At 39.7% G+C, this 25,643-nt stretch overlaps 1 protein-coding gene and 1 long non-coding RNA gene across 3 annotated transcripts in view; one reads left to right on the plus strand and one right to left on the minus strand.

The window, feature by feature from the left end:
- Window positions 1–24,714, minus strand: part of PLCXD3 (phosphatidylinositol specific phospholipase C X domain containing 3) — a 213,223-nt gene extending 188,509 nt beyond the window's left edge. The window contains exon 1 of one of the 2 annotated variants that reach the window (XM_073993376.1): window positions 24,329–24,714. Coding sequence is in view for 1 of the 2 variants with exons in the window: in XM_045393670.2 (XP_045249605.1) it covers window positions 5,179–5,281 (103 nt within the window). In the remaining variant the exon portion in view is untranslated. Of the gene's footprint in view, window positions 1–5,178; window positions 5,356–24,328 lie in introns of those variants that run through there. The other variant, XM_045393670.2, reaches the window with a different exon arrangement.
- Window positions 5,485–6,481, plus strand: LOC123573947 (uncharacterized). The gene is made up of 3 exons (XR_006698691.3): window positions 5,485–5,932; window positions 6,048–6,116; window positions 6,259–6,481. It is a non-coding gene; the product is annotated as an uncharacterized lncRNA (long non-coding RNA).
- Window positions 24,715–25,643: the final 929 nt, after the last annotated feature.

Here is a 25,643-nt window from a genome sequence, read left to right on the forward strand (position 1 = left end):
TAGTATCAAACAACTGACATCCAATCTAGTGGATTATAAACTGTTATATATGCTTGTACTCCATATAAGCTATGCTTCAAATAAATGAGATGTGACTTGCCAATACAAACAAGATAGGTCATTTTCTATTGAAAACCAATTTACTGTTTACCTTTAATGTTGATGCTTTTGATGGCTTTCTAATGCTACATTTTGCATTATTTCATGATGCCACTTTTACTCAAGAACAATATTGCAAAGTTCTAGTTTATAAATAAAATGAATCAACCTGCAAGTTATAACAGAAGGAGCTGGTCTTATGCACAACAAAGAAAGACTCCAAATGAACAAAGAACCAATATAGAGATGTTTCCTAAATTGGCATTAGGGATCACTAGCATCACCAGATGAGCTGATTTTAAGTGCTATGGATGGCCAATAAGAAGCAGCAGGACTTTAAGGAAATGAGAGAAAAGATTTTACTTTTATCACAGTGACCTAATTTGAAGAGTTAAGTAGCAATTAAATCACATTTACTGCTCAAGGTACATGATGACCTGTAATGTCAGTTATCAGAAATGTCCCTAACTTGGGCAATTAGCTTTGAGTCAAATATGGTGTTCTGACTTTAAGCCTGATTATAAATTTGGAAACATGTATAGACTGCATGGTGCAATAGAAAGGGCCTAGTAAAAAATGTATATTTAAATTTGGCTCTGACATTTACATAAAAGCCCTCTTTAGAGATACACTAAAGCAGTTTTCTCAAACTTTAAATGTGTACATAAATCATCTAGGGATTTTGTTGAAATGTAGATTGTAATTAAATAGATCTGATGTGTGATGCATGGAGTCTGAGATGCAGCATTTCTACCAAGCCCACATGTATGCTGATGCTGTTGGTCCCTGAACCAACTTTGAGTACCAAGGTCTTAGAAGATTATTGTTAGAATGTGGAAAAGGCACATGTGTGCATAGGAAGACACTTTGTGAATGGTAAAATAGCACATATAACACTTTACATTGATTAAAAATAGTCAAGGATTCAATTCATCAAGAAAAGTCCTAGTAGAACAAATTATGTTTCAGATACTTTTCAATTTTTCCTTTTTCGCAAAACCAAAAACAAAACTGGGAATTAGAGAGGCAGGACAAGAGAGATATTCATCCTAAACAATATTGTTGCTTTTTTACTGTCTTGAAAGATTCACTTCAGTATCACTATCCACTAAAAAATGGGGTGGGAGGTGGGAACTGCTCTTGTTTTGTTCTTTAGAAGTTTGCACAATTAGAACCAGTACCAGATACATCCTAGAGATTGACTTGTTCCAAGTAAAATAGAAATAGGAAATTACAAAGAGGAGGAAGATGGTTGGCTCCAGGAACACAGGCAGCAACAAGAAGGGATCACTGTTAGGGGAAGAAATTAAAAACTAGTAAATCAGACACAAGAACAGAGACTCAGAGCTGTTTAAACTCAGAGCTGTTTAAACACTTAGCTTCCCTTAGTGAACCTGTTGTTTCTCATTGATGTTTGCATTTTCTAAAGGAAATGAACAAATTTCACAGGCACAGTCACTGATTTATAAAGCATTTCTGTGTTCCTTATCTAAAATACAATCAACAATTCCCTGTTGAAGAAAACATAGATTGTTTCTGAGTTTCCAGTCCCACAACATTTTGGTCAATATTTTATTATTACATGGTCAGTTTGCTACACTATATGAAAAAGATTTTTATCACATATTAGAGAACACAAAGCAGACCCCTCCCATGGGTTGAACCCTTTCCAATCTTTTAGATTTTGGACAGAATGACTCTCTGTCACACATGCAGATTACCAACACCTTACTTGTTCCCATGATGAACCTCTTTACAACACTTCTGGAGCCACCATGATTACAGAGTTAGAACTCTGCTTCAGAGAAACTGAATTTTCATCAGTCTCACTTTTACCTAAGTTTTATACTTTGTCTTCCTGCTCCCATTTCTGTTTATCCTCTCTCACCTGCTTATAGTGAAGGGCAGTATCATTCATAATCCAAAATGCCATTATTAAACAAATATGCAAGAATGAACACTTAGGTTTACTGCCATCAGAGAGAGAAAGAAATGATAAGGCTGAAATTCGAGTAACTGTCAATGTGTTCTGGCTGTGTCATTTCTTTAAAAAATAAATTCAAAGTGAAATACTAACACCAATTACTAACTTAATTCCTCAGTCCAGTCAATATCAATCATATCATGGTGCCATTTAAATGCAAAACAGCTATTGAGAGATTACTCTGAAAGTATTTAAAATGCAGAGATTTGAGAAATATTTAAAGACACCAGAACTGTGCTCTGGTGGGGAATATCACACAGCTGCACGTTGTTTTCTGCTGTAACTCTGGGTAATCTGGGTCAGCTGCCCCAGGTGGGTAGCCTTATAATTAGGCAGCTCTTCATTTTCCAGCCGCTTTACCTAAGAAAACCTGAAGCTTTGAGGATGACTGAGCAGCAGTTCCCCTCAACAGAAACACTTGTGTGGTGTACCAGGAGTGGTTTTAAATGGTGGAGATAATTACTTAATTTGAGCTGTAGCAACTGGCCAAGTAAACATGTAGCAGCCAGGAAGCTATTAGCATGATTTTAAGGCAATTATTCCATTAGTGTTTAATAGTCTCCAATTAGTCTTCTCTGACTATCAAAGTTTGAATATCTTTTTTTCCTCCAAAAATTCTCAGTGCTGAATAATGCAAAAAGGTGCCAAACCTGTTTTTAAACCTGGTTTTTTTTTTTACATGTGTGGATCTTCCAAACCCATTTACAGAAACATGGGGGTATTCAGGAGTATAGATTTGATGAAATATGTGTGTCTATTTTTTTCTCACAAGTATTGGAGTGAGAAGGGGAAGTTTTACAGGGGATCCATTTGAGTATAATACCAAGAGGAGTTGGGAAAACAATATGAATTCCCATGGAAGCCCAATGCCATCATCATCTTCATGTCTGTACTCTAAGATCACCCAGATACCAAAATCTCTCACTTCAGGTTTTTATTTTGTCCATGGGAGGAAAGGAAAATTACTCTGTTCCCACTAATGCTTACTTCCTTTTTCCTTAACCCTGGTTAGTCACAGTTGCTGCTGAATCATCCAGATACAAATCAAAAAGCCTTTCCCTCCAAAATTCATAGGGTATCTTCCCAAAGGTCCAATTAAGGGGTCAGATCCCTGAACTGATAGGGATCTGCATTTGTCTTCGCTTAGCTTCAGTTTTTTCATCTGTGACATCGAGGTAATAGTGCCAGCACTGCCGGCTTCATGGGGTTTGGGAAGGATTATGTGAGCTGGTGTACATAACAGAGATTGGAAAGTGAAATATTACAGAAATGTAAGGTAGACTCAAAAAGGTATCATACCATCTCTCAGAACTAGATAAGCAAACTTAGGCTTTTAATCCTGTATCTCTAGAGAGTCACCTGCCAGAAGGTTTGCATCACACTGATTGCCCTTCTTACCTTCTATGCATATAAAAACATTCAGAGGAGACCATGTGAAAGAAACTGTCAAAAATCCAAATAAAAATGAAGAAGGAAAAGGAATGGGAATGCCTGTGGAAGCAAGAATGGAGTTATGCCAGAGTTGTGCTTTCTACTGTCTCCTTGAAAAGAGCAATCCCCAGGCTCACCTAGGTAGCAGAGTAAGTGCTGCATGGAGAACCTCGGGTTGGTTCTTTTCCTTGGAGATCCCTGGCCCTTGGGAAGCTATCTGTTGAAGAAGGACAAAAGGAGACAGCCCCTTCTGTGGATAGCACTTGTAGCAGAGACTGTGCCTGCCATTGCTGTCAAATATTCACTTGACTAACAACCATTGATTTGAGGGACTAATCAATGGCAGCACTGTTGGTTGGAGCATCTAGTGATTTTCAAAATAACCCTTCTTTTGTTTTTGTTTTTGTTCTGTTTTGTTCTTTATTATGTTTTCCTCCAATAGCTGAGAGGGGGCGCTGGATGGAGCAGATCAAGAGGAGGTAGACCAGAACGTTGAATTTAATAACCCAGCTTAGTTCAGGGCCAGAAGTGGACTGTTCATGAGTAATTTGCCCTCCAGCCCAGCTCTGAAAAGATCAGGTGTGTGCTCCCGTAGCCCAACTGCATAGCCAAATTGCTAATAAAGTATGGCCGTGTCCCCAGCTGTCATTGTTGTAAACTGTCCTGAAACAACCCTCACTCCTGGATACCTGATCTGGGGGTTGCTAGAATCTCCCACCCTAGAAACCTGCCCGGTCTATGGCCCAAGTCGCACACGTCAAGCCGAAGCTTCTTGATCCCTCAGGTCTCTTCCTCGCTTTGTCCACCCTTCTATCCTTCTAGGCTGTCTGGACACATTCTCAGTCACCTTTTCCCTAAAATTTGCCTATTAATCCCACCCCTCTACTGCAGGTCACCCAGGTTCCCCTGCCCAGCTTCTGTCCCAAGCAGCAAACACACGGTCCACAAGGGTTTGCTTTTCTGACCTGGGCGAAGTGTGTTGCCAACACGCACTGGGACCAGACTCCAGACGGCGACCACTTGGCCAGGCCCCCCGGGGTCCACGCCAGTATTCAACGGTGCCCTCTGCCCGTCGCCCCCTTCGGCTCCTTTTCAAGGGCAGCTATCACGCTGCCTCTGGTCCCTGAACTTTCATCACTCTTCGGGAAGCGCTTTGTCTTTTTAAAGGAGATTGGGGACGAATATTAATGACTCTAGCCGAGAATCTATCAAATCTGCTCAATTCCATGCAGGGATAGACTCAGGTCCTTGCACCGGAGGCGAGCCCCTGACACTAGCTCACGTTCGCCGCACACTGTCACCCCACAGACCCAGAGATCGCTCCCACTCCCCCAAATCTGCAGGGGAAACCATAGGAGGGGGTCACGAGGCACCATCCTGGAGCCCAGCTTCTCCTCTGCCCCAGTCCTCCGCATATAACCTGCTTCAAACGCCCAGGAGAAAAGCAGTCACCTTGACTCTAGCGCCTCGGTCCTTAGAGGTCTGGAAAACGCCAGGAAGCCCAAGGCTACCCGGCACGGGCTCGCCTGGCCTGAGACCCACCCTGGAAGACGAGTTTCCCTCCCCCGGGCATAGTGGCAAGTTACCACTTAGTGGCAGATAAAGCAGGGCGGGGCAGGTGGAGCGGGCGCCGAGCGCCTAGCCGGCAGCCCCTGCGCGCCTACCTGGAATGGCTAAATTGGTGAGGGGGATGCTGTGGATGCTCTCCGGCAGACTTGCCATCCAGTCGGCTAATTTCAGCTCGTTTTTCCCCTGAGACGAGGCCATCGTGCAGTCGGCGTGCAGCGCGCTGGTCCCAGCACTCCTCGGGCAGGTTGGCAGGCTACTGCCGCTAATCCAATGTTTGCTCCAGCCCCGCTAGAGTTTACACTCCTCTGTGCGCCACACCCACAGGATGGCGCAGACACATGCTAATTTTAATAATTATTCAAAACACCCCGTGCTCCCTTAGTGCCTCCGCCAGACTCCGCTGGAGCTTTTGTTCCTGACGTCGGTGCTCTGCTCTCTCCGCTCTCCCCTCCCTCTCCATCTCCCTCCTCCCGTCTTACCCTTTCTAGGCGTCTCTGCCTTTCCTCGCCATTCTGCAGCTTTCCCTGGTTTATTTTTCTTTTCTATTCATTTTTTTTTCCGACTGCTTTGCCCATGGCTTGCTCGGTCCTTTGGTGTGACTTTCTCGTCCTGTTTGTACGAAAGACAGTCTTGCAGTTGAACCTAAAATCCTAGTAGACTTTGGGATGTTATTGCTTCCTGAGGAACAGGCTTTTCATGCTGGCTTTCAGGGCTTTCCATCGCTATCAAAGAGCTTTCTTTTTTGTAATCTACAACAGGTTATACCTTTCCTCAGCCAGAGACCACAACCCTGTTTATTAAAAAATGATGATCGTTATTCACTCTTTTGCCTACTTTGTGAAATAGCTGGTAAGTGTGGGCCAGTGAAGGACATGGTAAATTCTAGGTGGTTCCCACCTAATCCTGGGTACCTTGCTCCAGACATTTCAAAGTCAAGAAATGCTGTTCCCCCTTCTTTTCTCAGATCATGAGAAGTCTACATTATTTCTATGGAGAACACTGCCTCCGTCCTATCAGTTTCATGGCACTCAGGGTAAGACTGGAGTCTTATGCTGGAAGAAAATCACCACATCTCCCAGTGACATGCTCTAATTATTGCCAGTAGCATTTGTTGGAATGTATTTGGTACCATTCAAAGTGATCTATGTAACTGTCTGGATTTTCATTCTTTGCAGACTGGAAAGATGTGCCTCTCTCAAGAGAAATCACTCACTGAGCCTCCAAAGAACTGTCTGGGTCCACCTGCTCTCAGATGAGTAAAAGGAGAGAGATGAAGTTTTACAAATGTAATGAGACCAGCAATGGCCTCAATAGGAATTATAGGAGATGAACTGAAAGTGTGCTGGGCCTTTGCAACCCAGGAAATGGAGATGTAATAAAGAGACCTCTGTTCTTTCATGCCGGGGTTGTGTAAATTTTTATTTTTCTATGGGAAATACTATTAGATTGGGGAAATGACAGTCAACATAGGAGACAAAGAGAACCATAAAAAATGAGAATAATTATTCAAGGTTAGTGAATCCATTTAAGCCCAAATAGCATTAAAAAAATAAGAAAAAATCCTGGAGCCTAGCTTATTTCCTGCAATGATGCTAAGTCCTGAGAATATTCACCCCCAAATGGGGAGCAATATTGGAAAGAAAGAGGACAGGTAATATCTCATTTTGGTTATCAAATTTTCCATCTACCTTATAAAATAAATTCATACCTTCAAGACGACATGGTACAGTTATTTTTAATGATGAGGAAGAGATGTACTGAAATTTTTTCCCCAAATAAATCTTAATATATATGCTAGTACAATAGAACCCACACCCACATATCCTTTTAATTAGGATGATAATTCAGCTTACTATAGGACTCCTGGTAAAGAGATCTACAAACACCACCCTTCTGTAAGAAACCTACAAACACCACCTAATGCTGGTGATCTCAGGGCATGATTGCAGGGCAATGAGGAAAGTTCAAATCTAGCGGTCAGCTGCTCTGTCTCTGAGTAGCTTGGGCAAGTCCTCTAGTCTCTGCTAGCCCCAGTTTTCTCCATTATAAAGTGGTAATAAGAACTCAGAGATTTGTGGTGAAGCTTCCAGAAGAGAGTGCATATATGTTTAAGATAACAGGATATGTGTATTTACCACTCTTTGTCTTTTCTATACTTATGAAGTATTTTTTTCAAGAGCATGAAATAATTATTGAATCTGGGGTATATTTTTAATAAGACACATTTTAGAAACGTGCCCTGTTAAAGTATATTGAGCTTATGTGGCCCTAAAAGTTTACAAAGCATTTTTTAAAAAATGAAACCACCTTAAATGGTAAGGAAAGTTCCCTCTCTAAAGAATCATACTATCTTTTGGCAAAACACACAAACAATCCCTTCTGTGTTTCATCTGATTTGGATTTCAGGATTTTAAATGTCTTGGTTTAATATTAGTTATTATCATTTTCTGCTTGCAACCCATGAAAAAAGACGGCCTGAAAGTTGATAGTTGTGAATTTCTTTCTCAACCAACAATATTTTGGGCAATTATATGACCCAGTTTCTCCATGTTTCTATCACCAACCCTGCTGCCATTTACTAAAATACATTAGAACAATCACGTAATTTCTCTGGGCTTTAATTTTGTCACTGGATTAATCAAGGTTCTCCAGAGAAACGGAACCAGTAGTATATATAGAGAAAAAGAGATTTAGTTTAGAGAAATTGTCTCATATGATTGTGAGAGCTGGCAAGTCCAATATATGTAGGGCAAACTGGAAGGCTGGAACATGAGATAAGAATTGTTCCTGCAGTCTTGAGTTCAAAATCTGCATAGCAGACCAGCAGGCAGGAACTCAGGAAGGACTTCTATATTGCAGTTTTGAGGCAGAATTGCTGCTTCTTCAGAGAGCTTTAGTCTTTGTTTTTAAGGCCTTCAACTGATTTAATGAGGCCCACCCACATTATAACAGGTAATGCACTTTACTCAAAGTTAAATGATTATAAATGTTAATCACATCCACAAACACCTTCACAGCAACATCTACACTAGTGTTTGACCAAGCAATTGGGCATCACAGCCTAGCCTAGTTGACATATAAAATAAACCATCAAACCCACTTGCAAATTAACTAGAAGCTACTACCAAACTCTAAAGCCCCCTTTGACTCTATTATTCTATCATTTTATTTTCTTTATGATTCTTTCTCGTTTATATAGCTGCTCAAAATAGCAAAAGGAGGCATGTAATATTTACTTTCTTTCTTTCTTTCTTTTTTTTTTTTTTTTTGAGACGGAGTCTCACTCTGTCGCCCAGGCTGGAGTGCAGTGGCGCAAACTTGGCTCACTGCAAGCTCCGCCTCCAAGGTTCACGCCATTCTCCTGCCTCAGCCTCCCTAGTAGCTGGGACTACAGGAGCCCGCCACCATGCCCGGCTCAATTTTTTTGTATTTTTAGTAGAGATGGAGTTTCACCGTGTTAGCCAGGATGGTCTTGATTTCCTGACCTCGTGATCTGCCCGCCTCGGCCTCCCAAAGTGCTGGGATTACAAGCGTGAGTCTCCGCGCCTGGCCTGCTTTCAATTTTTAATTCATGCAGACAACTCAAGATATAGACCAACATTTTTTTCCCCACAAAACAGATGAGAAAACACCAATGGTTTTTAATTATGGCATTGATAGTAGTCTACCTCTGAGAATCAAATGCTTTTAGGCATAAATGAAAAGAGAAAAATGACTCATTGCAATGGCTTCCTGCTACCACCAAAAGTTGTTGTGTAATGCTCTGCTGTCCATCAAATTCATACCAGGCAAAGTTGATGAACATGGATACTCATCTGGAACATTTTCTTACTTCATATCCTCTTCCACCCATAAAAATACATAACTCTTTGCCATGTATGTTCTTCCATTAATTCATAATCTTTCTCAATCATTGGAGATATATATTTTATTTTTGTAACTGGATTTATTTTGAATTATAGTCTGAAAAACAAGGGTTCTTATAGATCAGAAAACTTTAGAACACATTTTAGTCAAATAATATTTTGAAAGAGGAACTTTGTCTAAAACAATTCTGCCAAATTATTTTTTTAAACACAGTATTCTAAAATACACACTTACAGAATCAGACTTAAAACATATCCAAAAGGGCAACAAAAAACCTTTGTGAAATTAACTATTAATAATCAAATTTTTTTTACCATACTTTACAACTTTTATTCAGATATTCCATCCAAAGAATTTTTCTGTGTTTTAAGGACAAAAATGCTTTTGTACTTAAATTCAAAGTAGAAAAAAGTGATGACCCTCTCTTTTCACCACCAGTTTAACCCTGCAGAGTTTTCTGTCTTATCTGTCTTGTCCTCCCCTAGTCTACCTTTTATATGTCAGCCCTAAACAAGCTAATTTACACTCACTCAATGTCATCTATTGGCTGGAATCACCAGTTATAGAATGTGATGATTCAAATCCAGGTCTTCCCAGTCAATTACTGTGCGTTTCTTCATATCTTTTTCTGAAATATAAAGAATGATTATTTTCTCCTGGAGGTGGGGAAATGGAAGATGCTATGAAGCTTAATAAAGTAAGGAATTTAAAGTTTATTAACAGACTGGAAGATGAAAAATTATACTTTCATGCTTCTTGCTCCCACCATGACTTTGCTCATGGACATGAAATGAACGTACTTCATGCTTTCATCTATCAAAATTCTTTCCATTCTAACCAACGCCTCTTTGGAATTTCCCTTACTATCTGCAAGTAGAAGTAATCTTTCTTATCTCTGTACACCCATTGCGGTTTGTAGTATTGTGTCTCTCATTCTCTAGCTAGTCTTAAAGCATATTGTAGGCAAGGATGATGTCATTTAACACTCTCTAATGTCTTTCACAGAGCCCAAGACATAATAAGGGCTCATTCTAATCATTCGTTTTACTCACTTATTTCCTTATTCATAAATATTTATTGAGTGTCTATTATGTGCTCTCAGAAAAAATAGAGCAGCAAGTCCCTGAACTCTTTGACTTGATGCTCCAGGCAGAAAGCGGCAAATAATAGCTTTATGGCTCAATAAATAAATGACTTGGCTGTATCTCTTACCTCAATGGCAAAATCCAAATTTTGCATCCCTATTTTTAGCACTTGGGTAAGTAGCAAAACACCAAAGACTTACACCTTAGTTTTGAAAATACATTTTAAAAGAAAAATTGGAAGAATTGTTTTGTCTCTCTATACTTTTTCCCTTAATCTTTCCCATCTCTATTGCGTTTTTCCCTAATACAATAGGGAAGAGATTTGGAAATAACATGATAAATTCTTCTAGATCTCCAGGGGTCATTACTACGAAATGTTTGATTTCTCAGAGCTTGGGCATTGGTGGAGGTGGAAGTGGCTTGGGAAGGGAGAGGGAAACTGTTTTAAATTCATGTGCAGAGTAAAAAAAATCCTGGAACTCTTCTACCCATCACTGCCAAAAACTTAGGATCATTGTACACCAATACTTGTAGAAGCATTATTCACAATTCCCAAAGGTGGAAACAACACAAATGTTAACTGACAGATGAATGGATAAACAAAATGTGGTATATACATTCAATGGGATATTATTCAGCCTTAAAAAGGAATGAAATTCTAACACCTGCCACAGCATGAATGAAACTTGAAGACATTATGCTATGTGAAATAAGCCAGACGCAAAAGGACAAATGTCTTATAATTCCACTTATATGGGATTCCCAAAATAATCAAGTTCATAGAGACAGAAAATAGAATAGCAGTTATCAGGTGTTGGGGCAGGGAGAAACAAGGACTTTTTGTTTAACGGGTAGAGTTTCAGTTTGGGATCCTGAAAAGTTTCTGGAGATAGATAGTGGTGGTTGCACAACAATGTGAACGTTCTTAATGCCACCGGACTGTACCCAAAATGCTTAAGATGGTCAATTGTATGTTATGTATACTTTACTAAATAAAAAAATTACCATTGACTCTGTTGGGCAAATTTACCCTATTTTATCTGTTACAAAGTTGCCATTGTAACCACTTAGTTTTAATAGTAGTTTATTCTCCAGCTGATGACTACCAAGAACGCATCTCAAGTTGAACAAATTGAACTTATCACTTGTTGCGCTGAGTGAGAATGTGCACCATGGGAACCTGGGGACACCTTAGAAAGAGGATGTTAGAAAGAACTTAAAATATTTGAGCTTGCATTAGGTGATTTGAAACAGAGTTTAAGAAAGTGGAGCTTCACTCTGATTTGGATGCTGTCAAAAAGTGAGGAGAAAGTAATTCTATAATTAGGTTTCATGAGAAACCTCATCTAGAGTGAAGAAACACTGGACTAAGGCTAAATCTGTAATTGATAAAAAGGAGTCATTCATTAGAATAGAATCATCGGTCATTTTTGCAGTGTAAGACAGTATTAATATTTTGTTTATTTTCAGGCATGATTACAAAGACTTCATATTCTTTTCTCTTCTTGATTCACCAAGGTCACAGAGTGAACCTGTATAATGCTGATGATCCAGAGCATGTGTATGTTCAACAGGTGGACACTAAGGCCTAGCTGACAGTACCAGGAGAGCTCCTAGACACCAGGGACTATTTTGTGCTTTCTCATAAATAAGTAGAAGGACACAGTCCAGTCTAATTTACTTGGAGTTTCAAGAGTGCTAGTCTAGTGAACCTTTGTCAATGATAGACACTACTGGCAACTTTGACATGTACTTCCCATTAATGACATTTTAACTTACATTTTACAGCAAGAGCAAATTGATGCAACAAAGTAAATTATATTCCTGTGTGTGCAAGCTGATTGTTGTTCTTGCACAAGTATGCCCTGCAAGACTTTTTGTATATTTCTGTCATTCTCAAATAGTCTGTCAGCTACACAGAAGCAAAGATAATCCCTGCTGCTGGATAACTCACTCAATTTGCATTTCTTCCCAGCCTCTTCTTGCAAACCCCAAAGGCAATCGTCTATATCTAGGGCTGTCTGACAGGCACAGGTAATGCTGTGGGACACTCTGGCACCTTAGAGAAAGAGATTCTGAGAAGAAAAGTTAGATAATGAGCTCTCAGTCTAGCTCTAGTCCTAGAACTGCAGTTCAGCCTGTGGAAGAGTGTGTCAGAAATATGGACATGGTGTGAGAGGCAGAATAGATGTCTTGCTGTTCGGGGAACTCAGAGCAATGCTAAACCCTTGGAAAAAGAAGAATTAGAGACTGATTTTTTGTAATTATTGATTTTTTTCTGGCTGTCAGTCTAGCAACATTTAAGACTACAGCTTTGCCTAATAAAGTTTTGCTCTAAAGAACAGTCACCTCCATTCAGTACTAAACCCTTCTTTACAACTTTATGTAACCCCCTAATCCATAAGTATGACTTTTTCTTTTTGTTTTCATCATATAAACAATTTAAAAATTGGAGCTATTTCTTTTCATACTTGAGCTCAATGGCTCAAATGTAACCATGCATTAAGGAAATGTTACCATATCCTATTAAATTGAAGAAGTTGATTCCACATAATTTATAGCACCTTGATTTTATTAATCAACACTGTAATATGTGGGCACATCACTCCTGTCAAAGAGATTTTAAGGATGAGAGCAGCATGGGGGAAAATAAAGCAGAATGCATTTAATTTTTTCCTCATCCCATGAGAAAAAAGTTGTATTTAAAAAGTTATTTATATTTTCAAAAACTTAAGAAAAATATAAAATGCTCAGGTCCGTTTTTTTCTTTGGTTTTTTTTTTGAAACACAAAAATTTGAGGGATTTTACATCAAGTCATAAGCTACAGAAACTGAGTAGCTGTCCACAACTTCAGTGCTGAATACAAACAGATTCATAATTTGCTCTGGGCATGTGTTTATTGTGGCTTCTATTGTAAGCCTGTAACTACATCAGTATGGTGATAAATACTAAAGTTTTTTTTGTGGTTCCCAACCGAATCTTCCTTTTGGCCCTGTCTTTGAAAACATTTTGTGATGAAAAAGTTCAAACAAAAAAGTAGAAAGTACAGTTAATAAACCTCCACATCTCCCTCACTGATCTCAGTAATTATCAGCTCATGGGAAATTTTAATTATGTCACATACTTCCCTTCTGGATTATTTTGAAGTAAAGTCCATATATGATAACAATATTTAATCCATAATATTTAAATATATTAAATTAATAACTATTGTATCTAGACAAACAGCCCATTCAGATTTAAAAATCACCAATGATTGGCTGAATTAACTGATTAAATTTTTCTGACTTAACAGATTAGTCAACTGGATACAATATAAATTTGAAGTTTTAAGTCCTCTTTTTTTTTTTTTGTCGCCCAGGAGACAAAAAAAATCTGTTGCCCATTGCAACCTCCGCCTCCTGATACGAGATTTCACCATGTTGGCCAGGCTAGTCCCGAACTCCTGACCTCAGGTGATGCACCCACCTCAGCCTCCCAAAGTGCTGGGATTACAAGCGTGAGCCACTGTGCCCGGCCACTCTTCTCTTTTTATTAACTCATATGTAGATAAATGCATAGAACTTGCATCGTAAGGAAATTATGAAAAGTGAAATTAAAGCTTCATGAACATAGATCATCCTAAATTCAAAGTAATCACAAACTCCGGTTGTGTAATCACTATGGACATACATTGTTAAGAAGATAATTAGTTTCCCTGTATCCATGTATGTCATCATTGCAATTACAGTGTAGTGTAATCATTGCCTTTATTCCAAATAATGTAAAACCTTTTATTTTAAAATGATTGAAGTTTGTGTATTTTTATCATAATGTTGGTCCCTCTTTTCAAAAAAAGCAAAATAAAATACATCTATCTCTAGTAAACAAATGGATCTAGTCCCCATCTTGTTCACTATGCTATATATATTTTACATATGGGCAATAATATAATTTTATTTAATTACTGCATTTAGCTTGAAAATAGCATTTGATAAAATATTAAAAATACATTTGCAGATGTCCTTATTAATATATAAAGACATTTTTACTGTTATAGAAAAATGGCATATTTCTAAGACATAGGAATACATTATATAATAATTATATAATAACAAATAACATTTGAACTGAGTGCTAAATTGCTATATTTGGAATCAACGTATCTTTGAAAGGTTATATAAAGAGCTTGTTAATAAACTTGCCTTTACACACACTGCAGATAGTGTTATAAAATTTCTACTGCATTAAATAAGAGCAAATTATGGATACAAAATGGCTTAGGAGCAGCTTCCTTGGCTTCAGCAAAAAAAAATTGTGGGTCCAGATAAGTTGAAGGCCAAAATTTATCGTAAATCATATAACAACTGACAGAAAGGTCCAAAAGAAGATCTGCAAATAGCACAATGCCTTATTTCCTTGGCTGAATGATTCTAATTTATAAAGCATAGTAGAAGAGAATAGGACAGATGAAAAAATATAACTCAAGAAGAAATCCCTGCATATACATCATGGTGGGATGAGGAAGTTATAGAGATACCTTCATAAAATTAGTAAGCATTCATCCTCCAAATTAATGAGTTTAGTAGAAAGTTCACATAGGGCACTGAAAAATGGCATACTTCTTAAAGTGAATAATGCTGGTTTGCAGACACAAAGGGTCACAAGACTACTCTTGCTTTTGCATGGGAATTTGAAAATACAATACTCAAATTTATGGTTAGGTAATGTGGCCACCTGCAGGCTGTTAAGCAACAGAGGAAGAATATCCATTCTTATGCTAAGAATAGGAAGTTATTTTCTGTTTAAAACAATTTATAAGCCAGGTGCGGTGGCTCACACCTGTGATCCCGGCACTTTGGGAGGCTGAGGCGGGTGGATCACCTGAAGTCAGGAGTTCAAGACCAGCCTGAGATAGTGAAACTCCATCTCTATGAAAAATACAAGAGTTAGCCGGGTGTGGTCGCGCACACTTGTAATTCCTGCTTCTTGTCGCCCAGGCTGAGGCAGAAGGATCGCTTGAACCCGGGAGGCAGTGGCTGCAGTGAGCCGAGATTGGGCCACTGTACTCCAGCCTGGGCGACAGAGTGAGACTCTGCTAATTTATAAAGCATAGTAGAAGAGAATAGGACAGATGAAAAAATATAACTCAAGAAGAAATCCCTGCAGATACATCATGGTGGGATGAGGAAGTTATAGAGATACCTTCATAAAATTAGTAAGCTTTCATCCTCCAAATTAATGAGATTGCTCTCATTATAATTTTCATCCTCCAACTTAATGAGTTTGCTCTCATTATAATTTTTCAAAAAAAATTATACCAAAAAAATTATAACACAGCATTGTCATATACTTTGTGTAATTATAAAACTTAAATTCTTCACACATGATAATTGTGGATATAATTTTCCACAACAATACTACTTATTATACCTCATTAACTTTGACTACTGAGATTGAAAAATAATACATTTATTATTATTGGTTTTCATCTTATTCTTGCCTTCTTTAACAAGCATTGAAAAATCTAAGATGTGGCTTTTGGCTAAGAGACATAGGGTTAGGTAAATTCGGCATTAGAAAAAGAATGGGCCTGAATTGACTGCAGTTCATTACAATGGCTATAAAGGGGATTGGTAGACCAGCGCTAGTCAAAAACCATTGTGAAATAAAATATACTAAGTAGTTGTTGGAAATAATAATACGTCAATTTGAAGGAAGTGCATTTCAGTATGTAATGTGTTTAATGAAGTGATTTGATAGTAAGACATTTGTTAATAGTCATGGGAGAAATTAAAATATAAACTGTTTTTAAATTATGTGGACAGATTTCATATAAAGCAAATATTGGCAGGTCAACTAATAAGTAGTGTAATGCGACGGTTTCAGACCAAAAACCAATCATTTCAAGGGTCTGTCCTTGTTAATTATTAACTATTTTAATGTTAGCATATAGATTAGCCTATATAATCTGTGCTGGAAGCAATGGACTGTATAAGGAAGTCAAGGAGAGGAAAGAAGAATTAGAGGGAAATTATGATAAAGGGTGAAATGGAATGATTATGAAATTAATCATGAACATTTTTGACCATTCTTTACAACAAAAAGTAAAATAGAAATTTGTAAATTATTTAGCTAATATAACTATTGTAGAAAATTTGACTGATTAATTTAAATCAAGATATCAAATTTCACTCTACAAGACTCTTATTTGATAAAACTAATTAGTTTGTTCCTCTTCCCTTAACTTTCTGTTGCATGAATACTCCCTACAGCTAACCTCTAAGAAAACACCCAGATTAAAATAGGGGTAATTAATTCAATTATTTAGATATTTTGCTTACATAAGTAAAGCCTGAGGTTTTTTATTTTTTTCTTCATTTAGATATTTTGGCAGTAAACATCATTTAATAGAAATCAATTCCAAGTACTGTCAGGCCTCTTAGCCAAAGCTAAGTCATCATATCTCCTGTGACCTGCAGGTACACATCCAGATGGCCTGTTCCTGCCTTAACTGATGACATTCCACCACAAAAGAAGTGAAAAATGGCCTGTTCCTGCCTTAACTGATGACATTACCTTGTGAAATTCCTTTTCCTGGCTCATCCTGGCTGAAAAGCTCCCCCACTGAGCACCTTGTGAACCCCCCAGCCCTCCCTGTCAGAGAACAACCCCCTTTGACTGTAATTTTCCTTTACCTTCCCAAATCCTATAAAATGGTCCCACCCCTATCTCTTTTCAGACTCAGCCTGCCTGCACCCAGGTGAAATAAACAGCCTTGTTGCTCACACAAAGCCTGTTTGGTGGTCTCTTCACACGGACGCACATGAAATTTGGTGCTGTGACTCGAATTGGGGGACCTCCCTTGGGAGATCAATCCCCTGTCCTCCTGCTCTGTGCTCTGTGAGAAAGATCCACCTACGACCTCAGATCCTCAGACCAACCAGCCCAAGGAACATCTCACCGATTTTAAATCGGATAAGCGGCCTCTTTTTTCTCTCTTCTCCAAACTCTCTCGCTATCCCTCAATCTCTTTCTCCTTTCAGTGTTGGCGCCACACTTCAATCTCTCCCTTCTCTTAATTTCAATTCCTTTTATTTTCTGGTAGAGACAAAGGAGACACATTTTATCCGTGGACCCAAAACTCCGGCACTGGTCACGGACTCGGGAAGGCAGCCTTCCCTTGGTGTTTAATCATTGCGGGGATGCCTCTCTGATTATTCACCCACGTTCTATTGGTGTCTAATCTCCATGAGGACACCTGCTTTGGTCATTCACCCACGTTCCCTTGGTGGCAAGTCAATTGCAGGGACGCCTGCTTTGGCTGCTCACCCACATCGCAGCCCAAGGTTTCTCCCCGCCCACCTTCTCCATGTCTCTACCCTTCTCTTTAAACTTGCCTCTTTCACTACGGGCAGCCTTCCATCCTCCATTCCTCCTTCTCTTTTAGCCTGTGTTCTTAAGAACTTAAAACCTCTTCAAGTCTCGCCTGACCTAAAATCTAAGCATCTTATTTTCTTCTGCAACACCGCTTGGCCCCAATACAAATTTGACAATGGTTCTGTAGCAGGATGAGCGGCAGACAAAACTCCTCAGACATCAAGTTAAAGAAGGAGGGGGTTTACTCGACCGGGGGGAATTGGCAAGACTTCTGTCTCAAGAGCCCAGCTCCCCGAGTGAGCAATTCCTGCCCCTTTTAAGGACTCACAACTCTAAGGGGGTGCGTGTGAGAGGGTCGTGATTGATTGAGCAAGCAGGGGGTATGTGACTGGGGGCTGCATGCACCGGTAATTAGATCAGAACAAAACAAGATAGGGATTTTCACAGTGCATTTCTATACAATGTCTGTAATCTATAGATAACAGAATCAATTAGGTCAGGGGTCGACCTTTAACTACCGGGCCCAGGGTGTGGCGCCAGGCTGTTGGCCTGTGGATTTCATTTCTGCCTTTTAGTTTTTACTTCTTCTTTCTATGGAGTCAGAAATTGGGCATAAGACAATATGAGGGGTGGTCTCCTCCCTTATTCCCCCCTTTTGAGACTCTCATTCATTTCATTAGTGGGATTTCTCACTTTCATTTTCACTACCCATGTCTTCTTGCAAGACAGATCGATAGTGATTTATATAGTACATTTGTGCTGAGGCATTCTGGTGAACTAAGGTAGCAATGAAGCTTTTTATCATTCAAAGAAGTACAGGTATCAAACAGTAGGCTTGTTTCTATTATTATTATAGCCCCTATTATAAGAGTTTTAAATCCTCCTAGGGCTGGGAACCATTTTCCAAACATGGCCCCAGGATCAAATCCATGCCACACTTGCATGGGCACATGTGCCATTTTTATCATATCTCTAACTATGTCTTCAACTACTTGCCCTTGATTATCTATGTGTAGGCAGCAATTAGTAAGGTAAAATTTCCTGCAGATCTCTCCTTCAGCTGCTAGCAAGTAGTCGAGAGCTAATCCATTTTGATTGATAGCATTTCTCATCAGAGTTTCTTGCTGGGCCAGAATACTCAAGGCTCTGCTGGTTTTATTAGTGATTATTTCTAAGACAGCTTGTAACCGTATGATTCGGTTGATCATGTAAATGGGGGTTCAGTATTCCCATGAGCTGTCTTGTGCCCAAGTAGCAGGCCCATAATATTGTATGATTCTCTCAGGGAGCCATTCATCATCTTTCCAATTTCCTATAGCTATGCTTCTCTTTCCAAGGGAAGCATAGACAGGGAAGCCCAGGAGTTCGCCTGTTTTTATGGGCTGTAGAAAGAAAGATGGTATAATAGTGCCAATAACACAACTACCTGCCCACTGGTCAGATAATTTGGCATAAACTTGATGCCCACATATCCAATACAATCCAGTGGGGGCTGTCCACTCCCGGTGGCACTCTGGGTGGGTCCACATGGTTTACAACTTTGGGAATTTGCTAAATGAATTCCTCTCTGTTTGATTTGAACTCCACCAAGTGACTGTTTTTGTGGTACCATTATACGGTTTCTGCCCCAGACAACTAAGTCGTCCTACAGGGTGAGTGAATTCTTTTCTTCTCTAGCTATGCAATATTGTCCAATAATTGAGGCTTTTAGGACCCAGAAATTATCAGGGTGATTCTTTTGACCTGGGAATTCATTAGGAACTGGGTCTGTAGGCACTAATTCTCGGGCTTCCCATCACCATTGATCTCCCATTACATTTCTTCCACATACATAACATGAAGTGACATTGAGAGACTGGGCGACATGCTCGGCTAATTGCAAAAACAAATTTCTTGTGTTTTTTGTTTTGTTTTGTTTTGTTTTGTTTTTTTCCTGGAATTTCTGGTACTGGTACATTTAGCTCATCATAGAAAGTTTGAAACACTGGCTCAGAAGAGCATTTGTAAACTTCTCCTCAAACCAAGATATTTACTCAAGGATCCAGTCTGGCCCCATCAATTCCTAAGGTCACACATTCCTCTTTTTCCCAGCAGGGATTAAGGTTATTGGTTATTACTAGCTCTAAGGGGTTACATTGTCCCTTAGTACACAGGAAGGGCCATTTTTTCCTTTCTGAAGGTGGACTGGATCCTTTTCACCATTTTTTTTTCCTTTTATCCAAGTGGCCTAAATGACACAAGACCAGTATTTACATTTATTTCCACACAGTCCTAATTTATGACAGATGTACTTATTTTCTGTCATATAGCCTCTTTTCTAATTAAGAAAACCACACCTTATTCCTAACTTATTACTATTAATGACAGCACAGGTATCAAATTTTAAGGTGACTTGTTTGGGCACCCTTTTTTTTCTTCTGTTTTGGCTAACACTTTACTCATATCGTTTATGAGCCCCCACCAGTCCTCAGTCCTTAACCTTATTTTAAAAACTGTGGTCATGGGAGGCTCAGATGGGTCATAACACACATCAGGTTGGTCATTTCCTGGTATACATACCTTGTATAGAATAACATTATACAAACAAGTTCTTTTTAGAGTTCCAGTACACTTATAATAACCATAAAATAATAGGACCATAGCAACCTTTTGTCCTGCCTCAGTGACTTGATGTACACACTGGGAACAGCCCCCAGTCTGAAGAAGGTCAGTTGAAGTCCTTACTGTACAAGTCCAAATTTTAAGGAAAATGAATCCCGCAATGAGTTTCCTCATGCTTCAGCCGTGCGTGGACCAGTCAGCTTCCGGGTGTGACTGGAGCAGGGCTTGTCATCTTCTTCAGAGTCACTTTGCAGGGGTTGGCTAAGCTGCTCCCGTCCACGTACTGCTTACAGTCTACTAATGTTTAAGGATGGTCTCGGAGGTTGGGCCTACTAGAATAAACTGAGTCCAACACCTCTACACAGTTATATTCAACTGGGCTCTCTGATACCGGGAACAAGGGGGTGGGGTTTAGGGTTTTGTAAACTTAAATGGTTATGTGGGGATTTTCACATAGCAAGCTTTGGTACTTGGTTAATCTAGCATTTGTTAACCAGTGATGTCCTTTGGTATTTATTAAAGTTACCACAGCATGGGGGGCCTTTATATTCAGGTTTTGCCTAAGGGTTAGTTTATCTGCTTCTTGTGCTAATAGGGCCATTGCTGCTAGGGCCCTTAGACCTGGGAGCCAGCCTTTGGAAACCTTGTCTAGTTGTTTTGAGAGATAGGCCACTGGGCTTGGCCAGGGCCCCACAGTCTGGGTTAAAACTCCAATTGCCATTTTTTCTCTTTCTGACACATAGAGTGTAAAGAGTTTTGTCAGGTCAGGTAGCCTCAGGGCTGGGGCCAACGTGAGTTTTTCTTTTAATTCATGAAAAGCTCTTTGCTATTGGTTGTAATAGATGTAGTTTATCTAATCTACATTTTTATTAACTGTCACCTACTAAAATATTGACTCAAATCCTGCAGCTATTTGATTTCAAGCTTTAAATTGATCTGGTATTCCTTGTGGGACTCCAATTGCGTCTAAATAGACATGAGAGTCGAAAGGCCCATAGGGGGCTTCTCTCACTTTATGATGTCTTATTATTTTTTTCCTTCTGGTTGATGAAATGCCAAGGTGAAAAGGATAGCCAAGTGGATTAAAGTACAAGTGCCACTCCAGTTATTCAGCAGAGTGCCCAGTAAAGGTCCACCACAATACCACCACACATCCACTCAGGGATGAACAAAGGCTGACTGATTGATAAGCTCTTGAAAATTCTTAAGCTCACTGCATCCTTTCAGATCTCCAAGGAATGCTAAGTTTCCTCCCTGCCGTGAGAGACACAAAGTGAACTTAGTGTTGGGAGATGGAAGCTGGATGGCCCCCGGGGACTGACCCACAGGGATTTTGGGATATAGCAGAGAGAGCTTGCCATGACTTATTACTCCAGGCTATGGAATCCTGGAAAAGAGCTATCATGCAGCCTATGCCTGGTCGACTGGAGGACCACCTTCGTGGAAGGGGGACAATCTGGGCCTCTGGCCTGCCATGTGCACAAGCATAACAATTGCTTTTGTTTAATGTGCAGATGGAATATTTGATCCACTTTAACCAGGCATTTGCATCATGGTATCCTGTCTTAATTACTAAAGTTTATTTTAAGTCTTTAACTTCTATAATCCTCTGGTAAAATGAATGTATGGTTTTAGGGAAATTATAAAAACCAGTTGGGGCAGTCCATCCTTGCTCTTCAGTGGTCCACAGAATGTTGGACCAACTATGGCATGAAAGCTGTACATCGGTGGGTAACACTCCTGGTTGGCACTGGGGTCTTTATCGAAATCTCCCCAGATTAAATGGTCCTACTTTACTAATGCCTAGTCTGAGGACAGACAGGAGGGACAGAAGTACTTTTCTGAAGTAGAGAGCTGTCTTTAACTTGGCAAGTCCTCACAGGGTATAACAAAGCAAGCATTAAATGCAATAGTTTGAGGCGAAATTGACTTGGTTATATTAATAACTAGATGGTCAGCAATAGAACGAGGAAAGAAGAAAGAGTAATAGAATAGATTAAAAGAGTTAAATTTTTCTTAGCTTTAGTTTGGTAGGGTTTTCCCCTGGGACTATGGCCCACGACTCTGGAGGGGGTGACACTTTCTTCACTCGGGGTGATGAGTCCATTCTTTTTTTGCTGTATGAACAGCAGTCTTGGTGGTTAGCAGCACAAGGTAGGGTCCTTCCCAGGCTGGCTCAAGTTTTTCTTCTTTCCACCTTTCGATGAGAACATGATCTTCAGGCTGGCACTGGTTTACTGGAAATTCTAAGGGTGGTACATGTGCTAAAAGACTTTTAGGGTTTTTTTTTGGTTTTGTTTTGTTTTTGTGAGAAAGGAAAGTGGAAGATAAACCAAGTACATAATTTTTAAGAGACTGAACTTTTGTTTTAAATGTGGGGTCCTTGGCAGTGGATTTAGGTCCTTAGTGCCTTTTTACTGAGAAATTTCCTTTGGCATCTATTTTTATTAGTTTTTAAACCAAAGAAAGCCAAATGCCATTTAGCAATGCTTCTTGTATGATTTTTATACAAGATAAGCTAAATTTTATCTTTATATTTTTGTGTTATTAATGTTAAACCTAATTTTAATAAAACCTTGTAGATATTTTTATTTAATTTTTAATGTTTGACAATAAGGTAAGATTTTATAGACTGTTTTAAACCTTTTATAATTTTTGCTAAAGAGCAGGTTGGTGCTTTAAGAGAAACCTGAAGAACTGGATGATACTTCTTTAACTTTAGCTAATATGTTTACACACAGAATGTTCTTTACAATTAATGTTTTAAACCTTGCTTAAACCTTCAAAACAGTAATTTTTCACTTTTTAATGTAGGTAAAAATGTACATTCTTATGCCTCCTTATAATCCTTTTGCCAAAGTTATATTTTGCTTTTCTTATACACCTTGCACATAAACTGTTTTTTTTTTTTTCTTTTTTTCAATAGTTTTACATTCAGGAGGCCTAGTTACTTTTAAATTATACAACTTTTTTTGCATAAATTCTTTTTTTAATACACTTTTTTTATAACTTTTTTTCACGACTTTTACAGGCAATTTTTTTGATATGCCTTAACTTTCTGACTTATTACAAACATTTCTTTCTTTAAACACCCAGTTAATTTATTTCAGGACAAGAATTTACCACATAACACTCTTTTTAGATACATTAAACCCCCCCCCCCTTTTTTCCCCTGTTTTTTTTTCCGAAGATGATAACCATTCTTTTCCAAAGCGAACCTTTTTTTATGTCTATGGACTAGACTGTCTAAGGCCACAAGAATAGAATTACTGTAATACATGTTACATTGTTAACTTTTAGCAAACTTTACTTTTGTTAAAAACCTTGTAAGTTTGGGATTTTAATTATCATTTGCTATTAATACGACCTTGTTTTGTCCAAATTAGAATTGGTATGATGGCTTTTAAAGGAACAGGGCACACTTTTTTTTTTTCCTGTCAACTACTTGTATATGTCTTTCTTTCTCTCTTTGACTTTGTCTCTCTCTCTTTGACTTTCCTTTTGCCTCTGTCTCTTCCTCTCTCTCTCTGCCTCTGTCTTTCTCTCTCTCTCGTTGACTCCCTCTTTGTCTGTCTCTTCCTCTCCGTCTCTTCCTCTCTCTCTCTCTTTACCTCTTTTCCTCCCTGTCTCTTTCCTTTCTCTCTCTCTGCTGGTCTTTCCTTGCCTCTGCCAGCCACTTATGCTGCTGTTCTCTCAACCACTGTGTGTTGGGGGCAGGGGATCTAAAACAAGCTGGCCTGGGTTCCCTGGCTTACAGGTTACCTTGTGTCATACCTTTGAAACAAGGGACCTGTCAAGGCTTCCTTCTAATGGCCAACCTACCTCTAATGCTGGCCAGTCTATCTTACACAAAGTTTTACGTTTTTCTGGTGTCATAGTACTCCATAGTCTCCCTTAAATCCTTTTTTTGGAAAATTTTCAACATAGTTCCTAGTGGGGTGGGCTTACTTTGTGCCTCACCCATGTTTCCTCTAGACAAAACACCACAAAACAAAGAATGGATAAAAAGGGCACACACACACTTTTGTAGTTTACACCAAACCAAAATCAGAGTATCCAGAAATCCAAGCCAGGTCAAAACCAAAACCAAAGTATCAAGCAATCCAAGTCAAGTCAAAAACAAAAACCAAAGTACCAGTACAGGCACACCGTGGGTGATCAGGCCACACTTCCACTCAAATGGAGTGGGCAAGTTCCCAAGACTGGTCCTGTCAAGCAATTCAAACCAAACCAAAACCAAAACCAAAACCAAATGCCAATAAAGGCACACCATGGGTGATCAAGCCATGCTTCCACTCAAACGGAGTGGGCAAGTTCAAAGACTAGTCTTACCAAGTTTTAGATGTCCAGACTCCAAGTGCCCATTCCTTCCTGGGGTTCAGCCACTGTGTTGATCCTCCACGGGGGCCTGCCACACACTGCTGTGGCGGGGCATCCCACTGAGGCAAATGCCTACCCTGGAGCGCTCTCAGGATCCGCATCGCTTAGGCTGGTCGGAGTGCCCCTCAGGGATGTTCCACAGGGCAAGCGTAAGCCACCTAAGGAGCTGCCTTGACCATCCACCATTCACCTCGCTTCCCAGTCAGGGAACCAAGAAATGTAGCAGGATGAGTGGCAGACAAAACTCCTCAGACACCAAGTTAAAGAAGGAAGGGGTTTATTCGGCCAGGGGCATCAGCAAGACTTCTGACTCAAGAGCCGAGCTCCCTGAGTGAACAATTCCTGTCCCTTTTAAGGACTCACAACTCTAAGGGGGTGCATGTGAGAGGGTCGTGATTGATTGAGCAAGCAGGGGGTATGTGACTGGGGGCTGCATGCACCGGTAATTAGATCAGAACAAAACAAGATAGGGATTTTCACAGTGCATTTCTATACAATGTCTGTAATCTATAGATAACAGAACCAATTAGGTCAGGGGTCGATCTTTAACTACCGGGCCCAGGGTGCGGCACCGGGCTGTCTGCCTGTGGATTTCATTTTTGCCTTTTAGTTTTTACTACTTCTTTCTTTGGAGGCAGAAATTGGGCATAAGACAATATGAGGGGTGGTCTTCTCCCTTAGTTCTAAATGGCCAGAAAACGGCACTTTCGATTTCTCCATCCTACAAGACCTAAATAATTTTTGTCAGCAAATGGGCAAATGATCTGAGGTGCCTCACATCCAGGCATTTTTTATGCTTCATTTCCTCCCTAATCTCTGTTCCCAAGGCAATTCCTCCCAAATCCTCCTTTCCCTCCCACCTGTCTCCTCAGTCCCAACCCCAAGCCCCCAAGCATCTCTGAGTCTTTCCAGTTGTCCTTTTCTACAGATCCATCTGACCTCTCCCCTCCTCCCCAGGCTGCTTGTTGCCAGCCGAGCTAAGTCCCAATTCATCCTTAGCCTCTGCTCCTCCACCCTACAATCCTTCTATCACTTCCCCTCCTCCCACCTGGTCTGGCTTACAGTTTAGTTCTGTGACTAGTTCTTCCCCCACCTGCCCAACAATTTCCTCTGAGAGAAGTGGCTGGAGCTGAAGGCATAGTCAGGGTACATGCTCCTTTTTCTCTATCAGACCTCTCTCAGATCAGTCAGCATTTGGGCTCTTTCTCATCAGACTCCACTAAATATATACAGGAATTCCAATATCTAACTCTGTCCTACAATTTAA

The sequence above is a fragment of the Macaca fascicularis genome, chromosome 6 (genome assembly GCF_037993035.2).
Source record: "Macaca fascicularis isolate 582-1 chromosome 6, T2T-MFA8v1.1".
Taxonomy (NCBI): domain Eukaryota; kingdom Metazoa; phylum Chordata; class Mammalia; order Primates; family Cercopithecidae; genus Macaca; species Macaca fascicularis.